The 15,466-nt window shown below is 41.6% G+C and overlaps 1 protein-coding gene across 4 annotated transcripts in view; it reads right to left on the reverse strand.

The window, feature by feature from the left end:
• Positions 1-15,466, reverse strand: part of Klf12 (KLF transcription factor 12) — a 370,757-nt gene that overhangs the window by 209,352 nt on the left and 145,939 nt on the right. For 3 of the 4 annotated variants that reach the window (XM_050144660.1, XM_050144658.1, XM_050144659.1), the window contains one exon: positions 7,745-7,834. In XM_050144660.1, the coding sequence (XP_050000617.1) occupies positions 7,745-7,810 (66 nt within the window). In that variant the 5' untranslated portion in view covers positions 7,811-7,834. Of the gene's footprint in view, positions 1-7,511; positions 7,725-7,744; positions 7,835-15,466 lie in introns of those variants that run through there. The other variant, XM_050144661.1, reaches the window with a different exon arrangement.

Raw genomic sequence — 15,466 nt, forward strand, 5'->3', positions numbered from 1 at the left:
ATATATGTCAATATTCTTTTATTTCCTGCAATATGTTATGTTTAAAGAGTCAGATGTTTTCAAAATCCAACATTAAGCTGGGTATCTCTGGCCTCTCCTTGGACCCATGTTCTCAGGAGGCCTCTTCTTTTTGCTTCATATAGACACATGTGCTCTAAGCATCGTTTGGCTCTGGCCTTCTAGATAGACATGTGCCTTTCTTCTCTGGCAGAGAAGACACTCTGCAACAACTTCATCTCTTTCAATCTCCCCCTCAAAGCAGCCGACCTGACCTCTCCAAGTTCCATCCTCTGCTTAACATGGAGACATCGCATGCCCTGGTGAGTAATGTCCCCTTGCTTTGTGGCCCTAGCGCTACCTCCAGTCACAGGGAGGTCACAACACAGCTCCTCTGGGTTTATTCTTCTCCTGAGGGTCACCACCTCCTGCACGATAGGTAAAAAATAGGATTCCTGTGTTTGTTTGTCTAGCTGTTTTTGTCGGGAAGTCAATTCCCAATGGTAACTAACCCTTCTGGGTCTGAAGATCAATTCCTGCAAGGGTTAAGTAGGATATTTTTGTGAGGCACTTAATAAACCATATCAGCGGGCAAATGTCAGCCCAAGGAAGCATTTTTAGACAGAGAGAAGTACACGCTTCGCAATATAAATATGTCTGCAGCTACTGCAAGGACAAGCAAACTGGACCATGATCTCCAGGCAAGCTCAAAATTCTGGGAAGGTTAATTTGCCCCTACCCGAAATCCTGAAATTACTCAAAGCACTCCATTTCTTTAAGAAACATTCTTTTTTCTAATGGACTGACCCTATAAAAATGCAAATATCTCTCGGAGAGGATCACGTTTTCTGTCCCCCTCATCTAATGAGTGAGACCTGGTCACCTGCAGGAACCTGGGGAACCTGGAGGCTCCATAGCATCATGGGAGCAAGGGCTCGGAACTGGGTGTGACAAAGGAGTAAATCTGAAGGAGAAAGACCCTAGCAAGAGGGACAGGGGACGGACAGAATTACCAACTCATCCTGTGCGCGAGGCAGACCCTGCGGGAGAGGATTTGCGCTTCGGTTATATTTCCCCTGGGCACTATCTGTAATTACTATCACAGCTCATTGATTTTCAATTCTTTCTATTAATATATTTATTGGCCATTCTGACATTATTAAATCCAGACCAACTCTGCATCTTTAGTAGATGGTATCTCTTCCCTAAAATCATGAATTCTATGAAAGTAGATCCCCCTGCCCCAGCGTCTCAGATTAACAAGATCACAGCTTCCGTGTGTGCCCTGCTTTGATGCTATGCTACTAACACACCGATATTGCACCACAGATCAAACCATCTCCGCTGCGGGTCTTCAGAGGACACGAAATGATAAGCAAATTCATACCTCTAAGATAATTCTCCCCATTTACCAGCAACGCCAGCCCCTGTGCCACAGTGGGAGGGGAAATAATGAGGCCCTGTTAAAGGGCAACACGAGCGGCGTTTTTAGTAAACGCCTCCTTCTCACGTCTGACAAGGTCATTAAAGTAACCATATCTAACTTAGCCACCCCACACGGACATACATTAAAGATGTAATGTAAAATTAAACAAAGACATTAACCAAGGGGGAAAAAGTGAGCCTTGTTGTTGGTTTTTTTTGTTCTGTACTGCTGCTGAATCGCAATGTAATGACCTGCCTTAAATAAGCGTTCCCATAGCTCGTCTCCAGGCTGAGCTATAGGACTTGTGTCTGTCCATATTTCTTTAGGAAGTATAAGAGTTGATGTCTCTTTCAGAACAGCGCCGATCTCCACAGCCTCTGCTTTGTGCAGCGTCACACACAGGCACGCCTACAACAGTGTCTGAATGAATCACTGTCTCTCGAGCCCTTCTTATTCATGAGCTCCTGGGCTGCGATGATGGGGAGTAATGAGTACCATAAAGCAAGAGGTCTCCTGCATTACAGCTGCTGCACCGTGCTCTTCGGGTCTTTGTATACAGAAACTCCCGCAGCCCTGGGCTATGAGTGTCCTGTAGAACCTTCTGTAAAAGTTCCTGCAAGCTGTCACAGAGGAGATCATCAAGACCCCGTTGTCCTCTTTTCTCCATGTGTCTAGATCTCATGCGTCTCGACTGCTCATGCTCAAAATACCTCGGCCCTGAGCAACGCTGGGGCTGCAGGTCTGTCATCCGGGCTACTCTGAAGCTGGAAAGTTCAAGACCTACCTGAGTTCATGTGGGTTTGGACCACTTAGCATGACCTTGGAAATAAAAAGAAAATAAAAAGCAAAAATAGGATTGAGGATATAGCTAGCTTGGAGGGCTGTTGCTTAAAAAAAATGTCAAAAGTAGGAAGGAGGCAGGCAATTTGAGATTTACCTCAAATTTGTGTGTTGAATTAAAGAGTAACTTAGATGTTGAGGTCTCTGATGAAAACAGACAAAACCTCAGGAAAAGTACAGCAGCTGCACTGGAAGCATTGGGACATTTCTTCACAGGGATGGTGTTTATTAAGCACCCACTAGAGGCAGGCAGGCGGGCGGACGGGCAGGTGGGTGATTGTGATGCTGGAAGGTAGACCACTTCCCAGTGGAGGGAGCGATGCCGAGGGAGGCTGAACATGGTGAACGGGACTGGCACCTGGTGGAGTTGGCATTGGGGCTCACACAGGACTCGCTTTAATGTCTGTCTTTGGCTTCCACACACAAGTAGATTCGTTTGGAGTACGGCAGTTAAATCTCCCACCAGAAATGTTTCCCCTTACCCCTTGACCTTCTCAGATCATAGGATATCAGAGGAAGCCTGGGAAGCGAGATTCCCCCCCCCCCTGCAGTACCCCTACTACACAGATGAGGACAGACAAGTCCAGAGATGAGAAGGAACCGCTTAAAGTCACTCAGGCTGGTAAACTGCGGGGCCAGGAATAAAGTCACATTTTATGTCTTTGAGGCAGTCCCTTTCTCTGCACTCAGCCTCCCCTCTAGCGTGGTAGTTCTAGAACTCTCTTCCTGATGTCCTCCTTTGCTTAATAACATGTTAGAACATCCAAAAGGCTGAGAGCTTCCCTAATGCTCTCCTAACAGCAGGGTGTGCACACCAAGGTCACGGACAGGCGAAGTCATTCCCTCATTCCTGGCTGTGCCCCTGAAGTGCATCAGAAGAGCACACTCCCTTGCCACAGACCGCTCAGCAGCACGTCCTGTCTCAGGGCAAGCTTGAGGGAAGCTGACGTCACAGGACGATGGGCTGATCGTCAACATCACTGAAAGGATGAGAATGAGCCTGGGAACTCAGAACAGAGGGAGCTGGTGCCTATAGGTGGCTGTTCCTATTCAGTTCACGCAGCTACAAGACAAAGACCTCGGCTACTTTATGAGACTATGAGTGTCCAATATTTGTAATTCCATGTTAATGTTCACTTAACCCATATGAAGTAGACAAAGAAGGCTAGCAAACCGTTGACTGGCGATAGATAAATGACATGCTGGCTAGAATATGTAGGCAGAGGATAAATCACATATTAATTGAGCAGATGTCATGCACTGGGAAACAATAAGAGATATGAAAAGGAAAGAGAAGAAATAGCCCCTGCCCTCTAGGAGCTTCCATTCTGACCCCAAAACACATTCAAAAACTACACATAAAATTCTTTAAGTGAATGGCAGACAGAACTTCCCAGGGGAAATAGTTAACCATAGTCAAGTTTGTTATTTGATATTCTGAGGTCTGAAAAGGAGAAGAAGAGAGGAAAAGAGCATTTTGAATGTCAAACACCCATCAAACTGCTTTTCTGTGAAGGTAAGATGCAAAGACACGAAGGTGAGTCAGATGATGATCTCAGGGGCTCATTCAGCCAGGTACCAGGCCTGCCAATCACGCTCTGTCTCCCACAGCCCAGTTATCCACCACATCTTCCTTTGGGCCCCTGAAATGTGCTCACCAAGTCCCAGGAGGGACGGGAGACAGGCAGGGACCAGCAAATAGCAGGAGCACACCTGAGGGACTGTTTGCAACAACAGGAGAGAAATAAGATAGCCAGCCACGGTACATGAAGCAGAATGTGTATGCTGAGTCTCTAACATGTTGCCTAGAGAAAAACAAAATGAAACAAAATCTATTTTCTTCCTTAAAAGACTTAAAACTGATATGTGCATCTTTTTTAAATGACTTTTTTTTTTAAATTTCATTTTATATTCCAACCAGAGCTCTCCCTCCCACCCCTCCTCCTGCCTACCTCTTCTAACCCCTCACCCATTTCCCACCCATTCCTCCCAAAGGGTAAGGGAGTCAACAAAGCCGGGCCCATTAAGTTGAGGCACGACCAAGCCTGCTGCATTAAGACTGAGCACAGCATCCCAACATAGGGGATGAGTTCTGGCAAGCTAGTTCATGCACCAAGGATAGATCCTAGTCTTACTTGCAGAGTCCCTCAGCTAGACCATGTTACACACGCAGAGGACCTAGTTGGGTTCTTTGGAGGCTCTACAGCTGCTGGTCTAGAGTTCCTGAGCTCCCATGAGCTTGGTCCAACTGGCCTTCCTCTGTAATCCAATTGGTGACTACTTCAACTATCATCATAAAGTCTTTATCCAGTAAAAGATGGAGCCAGATGCAGAGATCCACAGCCAAGCATGAGACTGAGCTCTGGGAATCCAGTTGAAGAGAGGGACAAAGGAATATATGAACAAGGGAGGCCAAAATCATGAACAGGAAATTAAAAATTCGATGAAGGTACCAACTTTAGGCTTCCTTATCCATTGCTACCATATAGAAGAGTTTCCTCAGTGTTTGTTCTCAGTAAGTAATAAATGTTGAAATGTTGACATTTTCAAGACCCCATAACCACATGGGCAAGAAGTCATTCACTTAAATTTCTCTAGCATGTTTATATTGTATGATTAAAAGTCAACTGACTTTTAATCAAGAAAATTTAGGAAATCTTCAAAATTCTAACTTTCTCAGAATATATATCTGCGATGTGGATGTCCTTCTGTATACATTTTGCTTTTATGATTAATGAATAAAGCTGTTTTGGCCAATGGTTTGGCAAAGTAAGTCAGGTGGGAAATCTTCACAGAAATATATATGGAGAATAAGTGGAGTTAAAGAGACATCATCTAGCTGCCAAAGGAGACAGACGCTGAAACTTTACCAGTAGGTCACAGTCTCATGATAATAACACAGATTAATAGAAAATGGGTTAATTTAAGATGTAAGAACTAGCTAGCAATATGCCTAAGTTATTGGCCAAATAATGCTGTAAATTAATATAGTTTCTGTATGAGTATTTGGGTCTGGGCAGCTGGGAACGAAAGAGCAGTCTCTGTTTACATATCTGGGATTCAGAAATCATACACTATACATGCAATTCCCCCCATGATAGCTGGTAAAAAAATACAGTAACGTGTTCAAAAATGAAAATCACTAATATTTTACATTTTATTTCTTTTCTTGTTTGCTTGTTTGGTTTTGATACAAGATTTCTCCCTGCGTCTTGACTGGAACTCACTCCGTAGACCAGGCTGGCCTTGAATTCACTGAGAACTACCTGCCTCTGCCTCCTGAGTGCTGGGATTAAAGGCACGACCCACCACCGCCCAGCTGATTTCATCTATTTCCGCGGAGATTTAAAGTAGTACAAAGGATTGTATTGCGGTCAAAATCGTGTCACTAAACACTATTGGCCGTTTCTCTTGAGACTTTCTCCAGAAGAAGAAAAGAGGATTATGCCAGCCATACAGCTCAGAAATACATACAGGGCTAAAGAAAAGTGATATTTCTTTCCCTCCACCATGTGCAGTCTAAATTAGTGTTAGGGGAGCAACATCAGCTCCACTCACAAAGAAGAAAATTGATTTTAAAGGAATCCACAAGTTTTTTTTTTTCTGCCCATATTTAAGGGCAAACAGAATTTTCTATAAATCATGTGATGTGCAATTGCTCCTCACTATAAACTCTGTGGATACAGGCCTTCATTTCCTGAAAACCCCTACACTTTTCACGCAAAGCTTACCTTGAAAGTGAAAAATGACCAAAAAGTAGATTGAAGTCCCTGGATATTGTTATAGATTATTGGGCTGGTGACAATGACCCCCGGTCCACACCATGGCTTATGAGTTTCTGTAGGTTTTTGCTTTCTCTTACATGTGCGCTTTCAATAGATTTATTGCTGTTCATGTTGAAGAAAGTTTGGCGAGATAAAAGAGACGCCGAAAAATGCAGACTGCCGTTTTCCCTGTTCTCCCCTATCGGCAAGAAAAGACTCTCTTACCTGCATTATGAGAGGGAGGGATCACACAGAGATTAATTTCACTAGGATCATGACAAGAGTTAAGATTTTATGAAATGAATTCAGACGGCAGACTGCTAAAGAAACAGGGAAACACCTGCCTGCTGTTAGGTTAGTTAATCAAGGTTAGAGCTGACTGCACGTGTTGGCCATTCAGGAAGGTTGGCCTATTGAGCCTGGGTGGAAAGCACAGACGAGCACATGAATGCCTGTCTACGAGCACTGGCGACTGTGTCTTCTTTTCCTCTAACGATGCTCTATTCTCTCAGCATCGAGAAGTCCTTATTCCAGCATAAAGACCGGGGGTTGTAAGGGTTGGACATTCTCTACACATTTCCTTTCAGACTTAAAAGAAATCAATGCCAGATATGAAGATGAAGAGACACCCTCTGCCGGAATAGAGACCTGTTTCAAACACAGGCTTGCGCTGAGAAGGAGAAATAACGCTATGATGCCACAGACGGCCAGGAAATGCAAAGGAATGTGGAAGTAACTGAAAAGAACTCAGCGGCTACTACAGGTCCATAGCCTCTGCAGCCATTACAAAGACAATGAAACATGAAGTCATTAAGACCCAGGGGGATCCCAGATGGACTTACTCACACTGATTTCTATCCTATATTTCTGGGATGCTAATTGACATTAAAATTTTCTTTAGATCCCTCAACTACAAAATTACTGATGTTTAATATTAATTTCTTATATTAGGACAGACTTTACTAAGGCAGAATATGGACTGATTTTTGTTCTTTGGTTAGCTTTTCGTGCTGCTTCAGTGGTATCAATGTTATAAGGTATGTAGCCAGCGTGTACACAGGGAAACAGTGATTTCTTCTTTAAATCCCATGGTCGGACACCACTGTAATTGTTATACTGGATTTGTGTTTTTGATTAGTGCAGCTTTAAATGTTATCAGTAATAGCCTATGTACCCTCCCACAAAATCTGTGTTCTTAGACACTCTGTTATTGTATCCATACATTCGTTCATGAGTTTAGCTATAATTTGTTAAATCATGTTCCTTTTGCTTTTGGGTACTTTTCACAATAACTGTCCCAATTTTACCAACCATCTCCTAGAACTAGTAAAATTATAACAATGGGGTGGAGAGGTAGATACAAAAACAAAAAAATCCGTTTAACCAATTGTAATGTTCCCGTGCCTGTTCTTAGTCATCTCCTAACTTAGAATTTCACATGGAGGAATTCTATTCCCATCTCATTTTAAACATTTTCTCCTTACTTTGGTCTCAGTAGCTTTCCGACAGCAATTTTAACTCAGCCATAGGTGTCTCCTAAAGTCAGCAAGAAGTCCTAGTTTCAGAACATGTCCCCTCCAAAGGGGAGGCTGACGTCTAAGGTTGCACGAGGGTGAGAATCAATTCCTTAGGCGAGGGACAGAGAGAGAATGCTGCTTTGGAAGTGAATGGCCCAGGCACGGGGAGGAGGGGGGCATCTATGGAGATCTCTGCTTACCCCTTGTTCAGATTCCAACAGCTCTGTTTTGACTCTGACGGCCGGCATCCCATCAAGCATTAGCATTCTGTTCTCAAGGGTGTGGAGATTCTGTGAAGAGAAGAGAGAGGAAGATTTAGTTCTGAAGAACCAGAAGAGGACACTCTCAGGTAGTCTGCCTTCATTGCCATGCCTTCAGTACGGCTCACCTAATTCTCTAAGAATGAAACATAATTAAATGTGAATATCGGCATAACCAATTATCCCCCTACATGAACTTCCATTTGAAATAATGACCAGGACATTGACTGAATCAATGTGACTCTCTGACCTCTGGGTTGGAGGTCAGGCTGTAATAAACTGCAGTGTGGAAACATTACATTAATTTATATGGGGCTGGAAAATTTACAGCTCCTTCTCAATAGTGGGAGGAAATACAAGGCAAGCTTCTTTCTCTCGTCCTTAGTTCTATAGGGTGCATTGTGTACAGGCATCCATAAATGAAAAATGCAGATAAAAATAATCTTTATACTCTTGAAGTCTGAATAATCTAAAGACAAAATAATACAATCCTAGACTGGCTTAATTTTTATACCATACCAGTTCTGAGAAAATGAAAATCTCTACATATCGACTCCCAAGGAACTATTTTAAAACAGCCAAGTCTTAATTTAAAAGTGAATAGCTAAGAGTCACCAGTAGGAAAGATTTTCTTATCATTCTCATTGCACAGTTTACTGCCTCTGAAAGGAAAGTCACACTGAAACGGTGGCTCCACAGATTCTTGAGTGTTGATGAGAAGATGAAATCAAGTTTATATTTTCCGAATTCTCTCTGCTCTAGGCATATTCTGAATCAGCCATCTACAAAGGCAATCGTATAGTCACACACGCAGGGCCCAGATAAGATGTATTATAAAATACATTTCAAATCTGCCAACTTAGACTTGACACACTGGCTAAACCCAGAAGCCGATGTGACTGAACCTGCGGCTTCAGAGTAGACATTGTGCTCAATGGCCTTACAGAGGTGACAGGACACGAAAGAGATCTTAGAAAGTGGGCATCCATATATATACGGGGTGTATGGGTAATAGAAGCATTATAGATGTACAGTATAAATGTAGATTATACAAATATAAAAACATTCTCTCACATGTATGTATAACTTGTTTTTTATGGGTGAATATTATCAATTAGTGGAAAATGTACCACAAAGTTTGTTAGTTGGCTATTATGCCAAAATTTCTGTGTATGTTCATATATAATTATTCTTAAATATTTGTCTAAGGGGTGACAAAGGTTAGTATAATTGCCAGAGTTTGATGTTAGTATGTAGTAATAGGTAGGGCGGTGGGGCTGCGTCCCTGGCACCCGGCCGCCCTCATGGCTAGCTTATGCCCTGAAATAATTACACGGAAACTGTATTCTTTTAAACACTGCCTGGCCCGTTATCTGTTTCAGGCAGCTGATTTTCATGAAAACAGTTCAACAAAATCTCCAACAAATCCCTGTTGGCTATTTTATTAGCAACTGCCACAGCAAGGTTCGTGAAGCACTCCTGACTTCAGTTCTTGACTCTCTGGGAGAGCCTCTAAGAAGTAGAACTTAGAGGTCCTCTCTTATGCAAATCTTTTCTGAGAAATCAACAAGAAAAAAAATCATACACTATTTTTCATAATTAGTCATAAGAAGCATTGAAAAGTTCACATTCCCTAGACTATTACAAATTCCTGTCTTATCTTCCCCTTGGAAATGAACAACATTGTCCGTATTGGTGGGGGGTATTTCTCATCTTAACAGATCCCGACAAGAGCAGCTACAATATTGCCAAGTGTTGCTGGTAAACTCAATTAACTTCCTCCAGACTTAAAATCTCTTCTCCAAGGCCTGAGATTGTTAACGCACAAGTGAGGCACCATTCTCAGACTTGTCACTTGTCCCGTTTGCTACAGTGGCTCTGGGGGAAGTCTCGCTGCAACTAGGTGGCTCTCCACATCTCAGACAGTGAGCTCTGGGAATTTCCCTTCACAAAGCCTCCCAAGGCTGCTGGGTAGGTAGACAGTGAGGGGTGAGCAGGCACTGCTTCCCACCCTGGAGCAGGTCTTGCCCAGATGAGGAGGTGAGAGGAAGCCTGGGTCAAGCCAGGAGGGGACAGGGAGCTACAGGAAAGGGAGGTTTAATGAACTGTTAGAATCTGATTAGGGGCTAATGTCCCTTCTAGTGCTCTGGACCAATTTACAGCTGGTATACCCTGACTACTGTCCCACAAGCTGGGATAAACTCACGAGTTTAAGAAACGCAAGCTAGTCAGAGTTTTGAAGTTAAAAGCTGGTGAGTTATGAAAACCTGACTGGGACCAATGGTTCATTTAGCACATTTAAATCACTATATTTTCACAATTTTTTTTCCATTGTTGATCTTGAAATTCTACAAATATTCAAGTCAAAGTGTGCATTTTAGCTTCATGTAAGTGAAAAATTAGCCACGGTTTATTTTTTTTTTTTTTAATGAAGTTGTTTTCCTAGGGAACAGTCCCACCCTGCTTCCCAGGAGCATGCCCAGCCTTAGCCATAAGAGACACTCTGAGCGGCAATGTGAACAGCTGGGGAACAATGCCTCCGCAGCCAAGTTCTTTCTATCGGTGCAGTAATTGATAATTAGGGCAGATACATCGCAGCACACACACAGGAAGCCTGTTAACCTCTGCACGCAGGATTCTAACCCCACTTAATAGACGTAGAAGCCCTGAGAGTCCCAGCGTCTTTGACCATCAGGGAGGCGCTGGGGGAGGTGATGCGGTACGTTGTGATCAGACAACACTGGCAATATTTCCCTGCAAAAACACTCGCAGATTTATTCAGTGCATAAGAAACATAGGAAGTCAGCTGACTAGATTTTAAATACGTAATAAGCTCTGGCAATTTGAAGTTGCTGTCAAACATGTCTTGCTATGATCGCACTGAAGACGTATTTGCTATGGATCGATAGTTCCATTGATTCCCAAGAGGTAAATAAAATTATACCACCACCAATCTTGATGTTGTGGTGCAACTTCCATTGTAATCAACATTGTGATATTATAAGTTCATCACGATTATATTTTATACTGTTCATATATATATATATATATATATATATATATATACTCATACACAGTGTATACAACTTATTTCCTTTGAGTGAATTTTATCAATTAATGCAAAAAGTGCCTCAAAATTTGTTAGTTGACTTCTGTAGAAATCTAAGTGAACTCAATAAGAATGTGCCTTAGGTTATTTTTACATGCCAAGTACAACCGGTGACATAGTACACCAATGCATAGTTATCGCGGCCGGAAGTCCTATGACTACAGAGGTGACTGGTCTAAACACTTCACAATACTCAGAATTGAGGTGCAGCAGGAAGGACTGATCTTCAGCGACAGTGTTGCAGACACGCATGCAGTGGAGGTAACTGGGTCATCTTCTCCAACCTGCTGCAGGGTGTCTTTCCACTTCCCATCATTTTGCTCAAATGTTAAAGATGCTCAAATGTTAAAGATGCTTAAATGTTAAAGATGCTTCTGTCTCCAGGGCTGCAACTCTTCTTATGTCACCACAGCATCCGTACCCGACAGGTGCTTTCATTGCTCATACACAAGATTCAGAATAGAAGTAACAGAGAAACGTGTGTTTGGGGTCTTAACATATCTTCATACTAGACTTTAAAATATCTAATACTCAATAAGGTCTCAGCCAATAATTATTAAACCAATGAATGAAACCATAAATTAAAACCATAAGATCAACTAATTCTGCTGCGACCCTTTAATAGAGTTCCTCATGGTGTGGTGATTCCCAACCATAAAGTGAATTCATTGCTTCTTCATAACTGCAGCTTTTCTACGGCTATGAATCATAACGTAAACAGCTGATATGCGATGCCACAGGGGTTGCGACACAAGGGTAGGAAAGTCATCTTATCTATCATAAATCCATTGCTCTCAGGTGGGAAGGGCGTAGGGGAAATCCTACAGCTACAGAATTCTCTCTATTTGTGAAGAATAAATATAATTTCGTAACAACAAAAGGCTAGCAAGGATGTAGACAAAAAGACCCTCTGGAAAGTCTTCGTCTTGCACAAGAAGATTTTACTGTGTTCCCATGTCTAGAGTGATGCTTCTTTGGAAGAGGAGGAGAAAAGAAATGGAGTCCACATTAAATGACATGCTCAAAAGTGGAGCAGACATGAATCCCAGCCCTCGGGAGGCAGAACCGGGCAGAACTCTGTGAGTTCGAGACCAGCCTGGTCTAGAAGAGTGAGTTAAAGGACAGGAACCAAAGCTACAGAGAAACTCTGTCTTGAAAAAAAGAAAAAAAAAGGAGAGCTGACAGAAGTGGACTGATAGTTTTGTTTTGACATATTTTCTCACTTTATTTTTGTTGTGGTTTATATGAACAGTTATTTATTATCTGTGTAATTAAAAGAAATGTGTGATAATTTAGAATTTGATGTATAAAAAAAGTTAAGCAGCTTTTTTTTTATTAAAGGAAAAACAAATGAAGAGATTAGAAATCCAATTTCCCATCAGGTTGACACTCAGGAAGTGTAGGAGAATCACTTCCATTCCTAAGGCAGAACGAGCAATGTCACAAACATTCCCTGGCAGGTACACACGTTACTATTAAAATTTAAGGAAGCCTAAAACCCCTGCAGGGGAAGATCCAGGCGTTTAACTGTCTGCATTACACTTACAACTGACGCACTGATTCCGCTAGGCTGCTTCAAGCTGACTCTCCATGAATGATTTCAGTTATTATGGTGATGCAGAGGTAGGTGCAGTGATGTCTAGTCTGGGCCTGACATAAGCTTTCCATGTACTAGAAGATTCTAGAGATACTTACACTAAAGTATTTACCATTCTGCCAGATAAGAAAGCAAGGACCAAATATATTTCTCTCTACTGCAAACTAGTCAATGACTGTATTTCAAATATTTCATTAGTATGAAAAAAATCAATCTTTGCCATTCTCTGGGGAAATATATATATACATTGATATATCCTATATTTATATATGATTGACACCTGTCAGAGTTTTTAAAATGACACTTTCTGATAATGATTATAATTAGAGTCTTGGCTTTTGTACAAATGTTTCATTACCCTGGGTCTTTGATGATAAAGCCAATTTCTCATATTATATATAGAAAACTCTATATGAGAAAATGGCTAGAGTTACCAGAAAAAAAAAAAAAACTAGGTCCTCACCAATGATCATTTTGGAAGAACTAAAATATCCTATGGGACTTGTGGCATACGTGAAGCTTAGAGGTCTCCGCAGCTCCTAACAAAAATGGGAAGGGAATGAGGGGGGAATAAGACGAAAAATCAACTCCTCTTCTTCCATTTATCAGTACAAGGTCACATGGCCCTAGAATTACAATGATGGGAGGGACACAGAGCAGAGACATCTTTGGGAACCAGGGTCCTCTCCCTCTCCTACCTAGGCAGGAAAATCAGAATGTCATTGTTCAATTTGCAGACATAACTCAGTTAGAAGACCCACAGAGACTAAGGCACAGGGGATTCCACACATTCGTACATTGAGATTGGCATGTTTTATGAGATAAGTGTTCAGGTTTAAGAAAGGGAATTTTGTCAAGGATATTTAAGGGCAAAAACCTGAACAGATACCTTACTCAACATAACACATATAGCAAGTAAGCATGTGAAAAAAAATGTGTACCATCTTACATGGCTAGAAAAACAAAATTAAAATAAAAAGAAACACTTAGGAGACTGGTCAAAATCTAAAGCCATCATACTGATAATCACCACCTCATGCACACAAGTAGCAGAGGTGTTTTGATTTTTTCCAGGTAGGAATGAGCACACTTTGAAGATAGTTTAGCTGCTTCATACAAAGCTCAACAATATGGTCAATAAATTCTGCTACCACACTCTTTGTAATCACCCAAATAACATTTGCATTATGTTGCCCATAACTGACCAAATCAGAACTGGAAAGCAACCAAGACTGCCTTCCATCTGCAAGTAGACAGACTGTGACACTTCCAGCCAGAAGAATACCACTCTGCCCTACATAGATATCAAGTAGGTTAGTGAGATAGATAGCCCAAGGGATAATGGTATTTGTTGCCAAGTCTAACAAGTTGAGCGCCATCCCCAGAATCCACACGGTGGAAGGAGAAATAACATCAGTCAGTTGTCGTCTGACAGTGACATGTGCACACACACACACACACACACACACACACGGTAGATCAGATAGATAGATAGATAGATAGATAGATAGATAGATAGATAGATAGATAGACAGATAGATCTTTTAAGATACCGAGCCCTGAAAGGACATGGAGAATGCTCCATCACTGTCATGGAGTGAAAGGGAGCATGCTGAAATGGGCTGTACACCGAGTGATGATGACTGTACAACTTGTTGCAAAAAAACTAAAACCATGAAGATGGTGAGACCATCTCTGGTCTCCAGGGGTTAACAGGGAAGGAGTGGACAACAGATAGAACACAGGGGACCTGAGGGCAGCCTTGTGCCAAAATTCATATATCCCTTGAAACGTACATGAAGAATGATACTTGACACACGCCACAGACTTGGCATGCTGATGATGCACCCATCCGGGTCATCAGTCCTCACAATACACAGTGCACATGTGTCACCGAGGAGAACTGCAGGTGTGGGGAGCAGGCAGGCGGATGGGCGTTGCAAAGTCTGCTCTGTTTTGCTATGCATCTCTGAAAACAGCTTATTAATTTAAAATGATCCTCTCTTGTAAACTTAATTTGAAGTTCCATTGGAAAGAATTTAAAAGAATACATTCTGTACAGTGATTCTCCAAAGTATAATTTAAAAACTAGATAGAGATTTCAGTGTTATGGTTCTTACTGTACTCAAACTGAAATAAAATGGGAGAGTATTATCTCCTAAAAATAAGCACTATCACCAAGTCTACAAAACTAATCAAAGTAGGAGATATGGCCACAGAGTTCTAAGTAGACCCCTCTCACACTATTTCATACCATTTAAATATTTTGTGTTATATTTATCTATTGCTGGTAGGAGTGCAAACTTGTACAGCCTCTTTGGAAATCAGTATGGTGGTTTCTCAGAAAATTAGGAAACAAGACCAAGCAATACCACTTCTGGGTATATGCCCATAAAAAGCTCAATCATACCACAAGGACTAGTTGACTATGTTCATAGTAGCACTATTTGCAATAGTCAGAACCTAATGTTCTGACAACCTAGATGTCCCTCAACTGAAGAATGGATAAGGAAAATGTGGTTCAGTTATACAATGGAGTTCTGCACAGTAGATAAAAATAATGACATATTGAAATTTGCAGGCAAATGGATAGATCTAGAAAAAAATGAAGGAGGTAACCCAGACAGAAAAACAAATATAGTATGTACTCATTCTTAAGTGGCTTTTAGACATAAAACAAAGAAAAACCAGCCTGCAACCCCAGTCCACAACCCCAGGGAACTTAGACAACAAAGAGGACCCTAAGAGAGACATATATGGATTTACATAGGAAGGAGAAAAAGACAAAATCTCCTAGTAAAAGTACATTTTATTCAGCCAGCAATTCTGTCAAATACTTACATAAGATCAATGACTTTAGGAAAAAGGTATTTGTGTTTCAGTTAAGATGTTTTATGTTAAAAGTAGTGCCTATTTTTGGTGGCCTATTTCTTCATCTTTCCATAAAAAGTAGATT

The sequence above is a fragment of the Alexandromys fortis genome, unplaced genomic scaffold (genome assembly GCF_014885135.2).
Source record: "Alexandromys fortis isolate MF-2015 unplaced genomic scaffold, M_Fortis_MF-2015_v1.1 scaffold_43, whole genome shotgun sequence".
In the NCBI taxonomy this organism is placed as follows: Eukaryota; Metazoa; Chordata; class Mammalia; order Rodentia; family Cricetidae; genus Alexandromys; species Alexandromys fortis.